Raw genomic sequence first — 7619 nt, 5'->3', positions numbered from 1 at the left:
ATTTACCTTGTTCCCTTGTTCCCCTGTTTCCATGCCTCATGAAGGTTTTTTTTAAATTAATTGTATTTCTTTTTATTGACATTGTTCCCTTGTTCCCCTGTTTCCATGCCTCATGAAGATTTTTTAAAAATTAATTTTATTTCTTTTTATTTACCTTGTTCCCCTGTTTCCATGCCTCATGAAGATTTTTCAAATTAATTTTATTTTTTATTTACCTTGTTCCCTTGTTCCCCTGTTTCCATGCCTCATGAAGATTTTTTTAAATTTATTTTAAGTATTTTCCATTGTTTCCGATGGCTGTCTTTCAATTTCTTTTATTTTTATTGTTTAATTCCCATGTTCCTCATGTTGTCAGCCAATTTCTTCTTGCTGGTTTAGTGAATCACATATTTCTTTTTATTTACCTTGTTCCCGTGTTCCCCTCTTCCCATGCCTCATGAAAAAAATGTTTTGATTATTTTTATTTCAATTTTATTTCTTTTTATTTACCTTGTTCCCTTGTTCCCCTGTTTCCATGCCCAATGAAGATTTAAATTTTAAAATTATTTTTTATTATTTGTTTGTTTTGATTTCACTGTTTCCGATTGTTGTCTTTTAATTTCTTTTATATTTTTTATTATTTTAGTTCCATTGTTCCTCATGTTGCCAACCGAGTCCTTCATGCTGGTTTCTTTCATTTGGCTCAGTTTGTTTCCGTTTTTCAGGGCTGGTTTAGTGAATCTCGCATGGTGTGTGTTTTAAATTTTGCTTTTAATTTGCATAATTTTTTGTATCCATTTGACAGATCATTTCATTTTTGTAAATCTTTTGCTTTCCATTTTCAAACTGACGCTTTCCTCTTGGGACTCATATTCTGAATTCTGTTCCTCGTTCCAGTGGAACCAAAAAAACATGCCAAATTACCAACCTCAAATCGTGCACTGTCTACGCGAGTATCAGTAGAGCTAAGTGGTTATGCGCCCGTAAATTTACGACGACAGGCTGTTAATGTTAACGAGTGTGAGCCCGTGACCCTGATGAACAAAATCAACAACATTGAAGAAAGATTTCCGCATCATTTTCAACAACATTCACTGCAAATTGGGCGAGTTTACGCATATCCATGATGAATTGTAAGTAGCTACTTTAATTGCAGTGTGGATTTTGTGATGTGACAGCATTGTCAAGTACTCACATGTGCAATAAACGTTGAATTGGCGTAGGCCTACTTTTGCACAGCAGATGCTAGCATTCAGTATCATGACATGTTGTTTAGTCATTGCTAGTCCGAGGTTGCTCAGCCTGAGTCCACTATTGGGACGTGGAGAAGGCTAGATTTATTCAGCTATTAGCAGATGCTTGGTGAAAATCAGTAACTGTTGTAGTTACTACAAATTTCGAATGTTTAAGGATTTGTTCTTAGCAAGCAGTAGTGTAGGGGGACCAGAGTGCCCCCCTCCCCGATAAAAAATGAAAGAAAAAGTGCCCTCTGACAAAAAGGAAAGGAAATTTGGAGGGCAAAAAAGGTGCAAGGAGCCCTTTTCCACCAAAATTCACCTCAATAATGGGCCAAAATATTGTAAAATACACAATTTTTGCACACTACATGCGCACATTGTCACAGTAAAGCCCTTTTCATCCCGATCATGGGCGAAAATAGTGTAAAATACAATTTTTTTTGCATGCTATCTTGCGTACATCATCCCAGTGAAGCCTTTTTTGGAAGTTCAAAGACATGTACAGCCTTCAATTTTTTTTTGTCTGTACCCCTGAAATTTTATTATGCCTTCCCCCCCCCCACCCCACCCCAACCAATAAAGCTAAAGCTGGCTAAGCCCCTGGTAGGAATTGCCATATTGTGTCTCCAGTGGTAAAACTGTTTTCATTAATAAATGTTGCAAAATATTAATATTGACAACAATAATTGACAACCTGTTTGACCTATGGTATCCATATTCATGTGTATACATTGCTTAGTGTGTTTTCTAAAGTCATCTTTTGTAGTGAAAATTATTACAAAAATGAGTAATTTGTAAATCAACATATCTTGTGGTCTAATTAATTAAAATTGGGCCAAAATATAGGTTGTTTAGTATGACCAGCTTTTTGCTTAAGAGCTACAATTTTGGGATTAATATTTAAAATGAGGGCTAAACAACTGGAGCACGATTCCTAGCAGGTCTTCAAATCTGCCAGGGGACCTCACCTCACCCCCACCCCACCTAGTTAATAACAAACATCAGTTAAATAAACAGTCACATATCATTTTCATTGATCATTAATTTATTATAAATTAGTAATTATATTGTTATTATTTCAGAAATGTGTGTTGCTATTTTAAATGTTTGGGAGCTTTTGTTGTTACCGAGGAAGTATGGCTAGGGCAGATGATGACTGTCCAATAGAAAACATCACAGATGATGCCTTGTGTCCAATAGAAAAGCTTACAGATGATGCCCTGTTGATCATATTCTCTTTTCTCACAAATGAAGAAAAATGTAAAATAGCAAGGTTTGTATATAAAACAGTTGTTAACATGTTGCTAACATTATTTGCTCTGTTTTAAGTGGTGATTTTCACAAGTTTCTTACATACAGTATAATTTTGTGCCTTGTAGGATGGAAAATTAACAACACATCTTAGGGGGCTGGCATTTTCTTTGGAAGGGGGTCCCAAAAATACAGGGGGGGTCATAGAATTTTCAGACCAAAAATAGGGGGTTATAATTTTTTAACACCCAAAATAGGGGGGTTATAGAATTATTAAGGGCTGGTGACTCCTAATTTTCGCACATTCTTTATCTTCACAATCAAAATGTGTGTACAATCTATGCACAATTTTTACGCGCTCTGCGCGCCTTCTTTACCATTATAATAACAATTTTAATATGCTCCGCGCACTTTCTTCGCTCTTAAGTGTTGGCACGCTCCACGCCATAGTTCCGGCAATGAATAATTTGTCTTGAGTCTTTGTAGGTGGAAGGGGGGGGGTCATAAAAATTTTCGACCCAAGATAGGGGTGTCATAATTATAGAGATATTTTTGGCATAAATATAAGTATTAGAAGTATGAATTTCTCTAGCAAAGAAGATTATGTAAAAGGCTTCTATGTACAAAATCACCAACATTGTGTAAATGAAAATAACCAGTTTTACATACATTATAATATCATGAATGTGGCAGCTTAAGGTGGCATAAGAGGCATTTTGGAAGTTTCCTATGCATGTTTTAAACAGATTTATTGCGTAGAGCAAAGCACACTGATCAATATGCCAGTCAATTTTTAGAAATGTTTTTTATAATTGGCTTCAAGTATTTACAGTCCTGGAAGTACTACAAAAACAGCAGTCAAATTCTGATGGTGAAAAATACCATTTTTTTCTTTGTTTTTTGATCTGAAACTGTTAATGCTCTTAAGTACCAGCTTTACTTTGAAAATAGACACAAAATATACGTCTTTTTAAAGTGCACTGCCGTTGACATAGGGACTGCACATGCACGTGCTATACACCATCTTTACCAATCTATGATTTTATGAATTCAGCCTATTTATGATAGTAAATAGCTGGTTATTTTTAAGCATTTATTTTAACCCTAACAGTACCAGGTACTACAAAATACTACTTGATATATGCACTGCACGTGTGTGCATCCCAGGCGATGTGATGATGCAATCTCCCTAAGTGATATATAAGCACGCTTCGTTGGCCAGGCCATCGGAAGATGTGTGGCTAAGTGTCGCCGGCCTACTGCTTGGCATGCGAGGGATCTCAGGTTCGAATCCCACCCAGAGCAAACAACTTCTTTCTTTGTTTTCTCTCTTTATTCCTTCCTTCTTTCCCTTCCAGTCGCCAAAGAGCCCTTAGACCATTAGGGTTAGGTACATACTAGGGGATAAGTATTTTGAATATTGATCAGTAAGTTTAAAAGGCTGTAGTGCATTTTTATAATTTTATTTGTTTCTTGTTTTTTCCTCCAGAGTATGTCAGAGATTTCGAAGACTTGCACAAGATGGGAGTTTGTGGAGGTACATTGATGTTCACCATGCACTGGGACAACAAATTAAAGCATTTCTTCAGAGATATACTTGCCAAGCAACCAAGTACTTAAAACTTGGTCATGTCAATCATACCATTCTGCAAGTTATTCACCATAGATGTCCAAATTTGCTGCAGTTATCACTCACAATGGGCTCAGGAGACACAGATCTTTCTATGATACCTACAAATTTGGTTTGGTTGTATGTGGCACTAGTCAAGGAAGAATCTCTTCAGCTGCAAAGTTACAGCAGAAAAGGTGTGCAGATCCAGAGATTATGGGAAGCACCATTAGTTTGCTTGGAATATTTAAGTGTAAAAGGTGGTATCATCAATGATATGGTTTGTGAGAGACTTTCTGGCAGTCATGCATTGAGGCAGCTTCGGTTTGACTATAGTGCTATCACAGCTTCAGTTGAATGCCAAAAGGACATTCTGAGACAGGTGGAAATGCTAGAAATCCATGACTGTAGGTTTAAATCAAGTGATGCTTTCTATAACATGTGTGACATTGTAGGACACAGTAGTAACCTGAAGGGGTTGGAACTTTGTGATCCCTCATTTAGTGAGCCTCTGCCTATTGGATCAATTTCTCTTGATAATCTGTTTCAAGCAATGAGTGGTCACTGTAGTCTGGTCTTGCTAAGTGTAAATGGTCCTGGCTTTTTCACTTTCAGAGAAGCCAGTTTAGTTCAACTCCTTCAAAATCTACATGATCTAGAAATTCTGTCCTTTGTGTACTGCCAAGATGTAGGTGATCAAGTCCTGAGTGCAATTCAAGTTGGGGCAAAGAATCTGAAGGTTTTGAACCTCTTTGGTAATAGATGCATCACAGAGGCAGGTTTCGAATTGCTTCGTGATCACCCAACACTTCTGGCACTAAGTGTAGGGTCATGTATGAAACTGCAACCATTAGTTATATTACAGATAGCTGCTACTATCCCCAACCTAATCCTGCTAGGAATGTCCACACGTGGACAGGATATCAAAATAGAACTAGCTCAGTTTGAGAGTGAACACCCCAATGTGAGCATTGAGTTTAGTTATGATCAATGGGTTGGCCAGGTTGAGAGAATCACTCAGGTAGTGAGTGAATATGAAATGAAACAATTTATCCATTGAGTAAAATCATTTCAAGAAAATCATAATCCCTAGGGGTTTCTATGCGTCTGTGTTGAGCATTGGATCTGTCCATACATTGCATGTTCTTCATCTGGGGTACTAAGAATTTTGGCGAAAATATTCCTTAGTGTACTGCCAAGATGTAGGTGATCAAGTCCTGAGTGCAATTCAAGTTGGGGCAAAGAATCTGAAGGTTTTGAACCTCTTTGGTAATAGATGCTTCACAGAGGCAGGTTTTGAATTGCTTTGATCACCCAACACTTCTGGCACTAAGTGTAGGGTCATGTATGAAACTGCAACCATTAGTTATATTACAGATAGCTGCTACTATCCCCAACCTAATCCTGCTAGGAATGTCCACACGTGGACAGGATATCAAAATAGAACTAGCTCAGTTTGAGAGTGAACACCCCAATGTGAGCATTGAGTTTAGTTATGATCAATGGGTTGGCCAGGTTGAGAGAATCACTCAGGTAGTGAGTGAATATGAAATGAAACAATTTATCCATTGAGTAAAATCATTTCAAGAAAATCATAATCCCTAGGGGTTTCTATGCGTCTGTGTTGAGCATTGGATCTGTCCATACATTGCATGTTCTTCATCTGGGGTACTAAGAATTTTGGGAAAATATTCCTTAGTGTACTGCCAAGATGTAGGTGATCAAGTCCTGAGTGCAATTCAAGTTGGGGCAAAGAATCTGAAGGTTTTGAACCTCTTTGGTAATAGATGCTTCACAGAGGCAGGTTTTGAATTGCTTCGTGATCACCCAACACTTCTGGCACTAAGTGTAGGGTCATGTATGAAACTGCAACCATTAGTTATATTACAGATAGCTGCTACTATCCCCAACCTAATCCTGCTAGGAATGTCCACACGTGGACAGGATATCAAAACAGAACTAGCTCAGTTTGAGAGTGAACACCCCAATGTGAGCATTGAGTTTAGTTATGATCAATGGGTTGGCCAGGTTGAGAGAATCACTCAGGTAGTGAGTGAATATGAAATGAAACAATTTATCCATTGAGTAAAGTCATTTCAAGAAAATCATAATCCCTAGGGGTTTCTATGCATCTGTGTTGAGCATTGGATCTGTCCATGCATTGCATGTTCTTCATCTGGGGTACTAAGAATTTTGGCAACATGCATGAATAAAAATTGATTTTGATCAGTTTTAAAATCTAATCTAAACAGTTGATACTTTGCAGGAACTAAGATCAATAATTTGTGTGTGGATTGAGGTCAGAGGTTATTCCAGCAGAGAATGCCATGTTTTTGGTGTTGGTTGTTTTGCCAGTTTAAGTGTGTTTCTTTGGTCAAACTATGCGGTTTTTAAATCTGTGAGAAATTAAAATCAAATTTGATTCATGCATGTCTTTTTACAAGGATCTATTCTCTGTGAGAATGATTTGCAAATTTGCACCAAAATTCTCAGTACCCCCAGATGAAGAACATGCAATGTATGAACAGATGAATAAACCAACTTAAATGGCACTAGTAAAAATTGACAAGGTTTTAGGTCAATTGTTTGTAAAGGAATTTCTTTTTCATTCATTCATATTCATTCAATAAGCATTTGTATTTCTTCCTGGCATGTGTACTTGCTCAAATAGCAAGTACAGTGATTATTTATATGAATGTTTTGGGATTTAGGTTTTTAAAAGAGGAAGAGGGTGTTATAACCTAATATTAAATACATGATGTAGGCATTTTTGGGACTGTAATTTGTGTGGGTGATGGTGCAGAGTATAGTAGGTATAGTTATAGTATATAGGAGATATAGTTTTTAGGTGTATATTAAATGAAGACTACTTCCTAAACATTAATGTCATATGTTTTAATATAATGCATTGGATTTTTGCACATTTTGGGGCATAGAATGGACACTGTAAAATGATGGTGGGCATGTCCTCTTTTTGAAACATTTATCTCCCAATTTTATCTCCTAGATTTATAGATTTTGAAAAAAAAAAAAAGTAACAGTTTGTTTAGTGAGTTGGTTTTAAAAAACATATGACATGTACATGATTGTAAACTAAATGCAGTGCAATATATGAGTGCAAACATTTATAACATTTATCAGTACTATTTGTATTATTATATGTACAGCTGTGGCAAAACTGTGGTATCACTGAGCAAAACATACAGTACAACTGAAAGGGATAGAATGTGATCATTGAATTTTGATGGCATTTTCATATTTGCAAATTCTTATCTCTGAACTAAAATGAAGTAGTGGTTAAAAGTATAATTTAATAAACTGTTCTTATTCCCAAATTGGTATCCTGGGGGCAGATTCACATATATGTATAGGGTGTGCTATATATATGTATGTGTGTATCCCGGGGTGTGTATATTAACCTTCTGTCAACCTCCATGTACTGTGTAACTGTGTTGCCATTGTGCCGAACACCCATGACCAAGGCCCCGGCAGATGCTAATACATCGTAAGTTTACCCAGTGGCGGTGGAAGCATTCAAATTT

General features: G+C 36.8%; 1 protein-coding gene across 1 annotated transcript; it reads left to right on the top strand.

Annotated features, from left to right (window-relative positions):
* Positions 1-1005: 1005 nt before the first annotated feature.
* LOC140148416 (uncharacterized) lies at positions 1006-6269 on the top strand. The gene is made up of 3 exons (XM_072170347.1): positions 1006-1112; positions 2300-2490; positions 3958-6269. Exons 2-3 carry the CDS (start codon positions 2321-2323, stop codon positions 5135-5137), a joined length of 1350 nt encoding a protein of 449 aa, XP_072026448.1. The 5' UTR covers positions 1006-1112; positions 2300-2320; the 3' UTR covers positions 5138-6269.
* The last annotated feature ends 1350 nt before the right edge of the window (positions 6270-7619 follow it).

This window comes from Amphiura filiformis, chromosome 3 (genome assembly GCF_039555335.1).
Source record: "Amphiura filiformis chromosome 3, Afil_fr2py, whole genome shotgun sequence".
Classification (NCBI taxonomy): Eukaryota; Metazoa; Echinodermata; class Ophiuroidea; order Amphilepidida; family Amphiuridae; genus Amphiura; species Amphiura filiformis.
This window is presented reverse-complemented; position numbering and strand designations above follow the sequence as displayed.

Excerpts from the sequence above, each read along its gene's own strand:
- LOC140148416 (XM_072170347.1), top strand. The coding sequence starts at position 2,321 with ATGTTTGGGAGCTTTTGTTGTTACCGAGGAAGTATGGCTAGGGCAGAT. Across the intron at positions 2,491-3,957 it reads GAAAAATGTAAAATAGCAAG|AGTATGTCAGAGATTTCGAA; the intron begins GTTTGTATATAA and ends TTTTTCCTCCAG.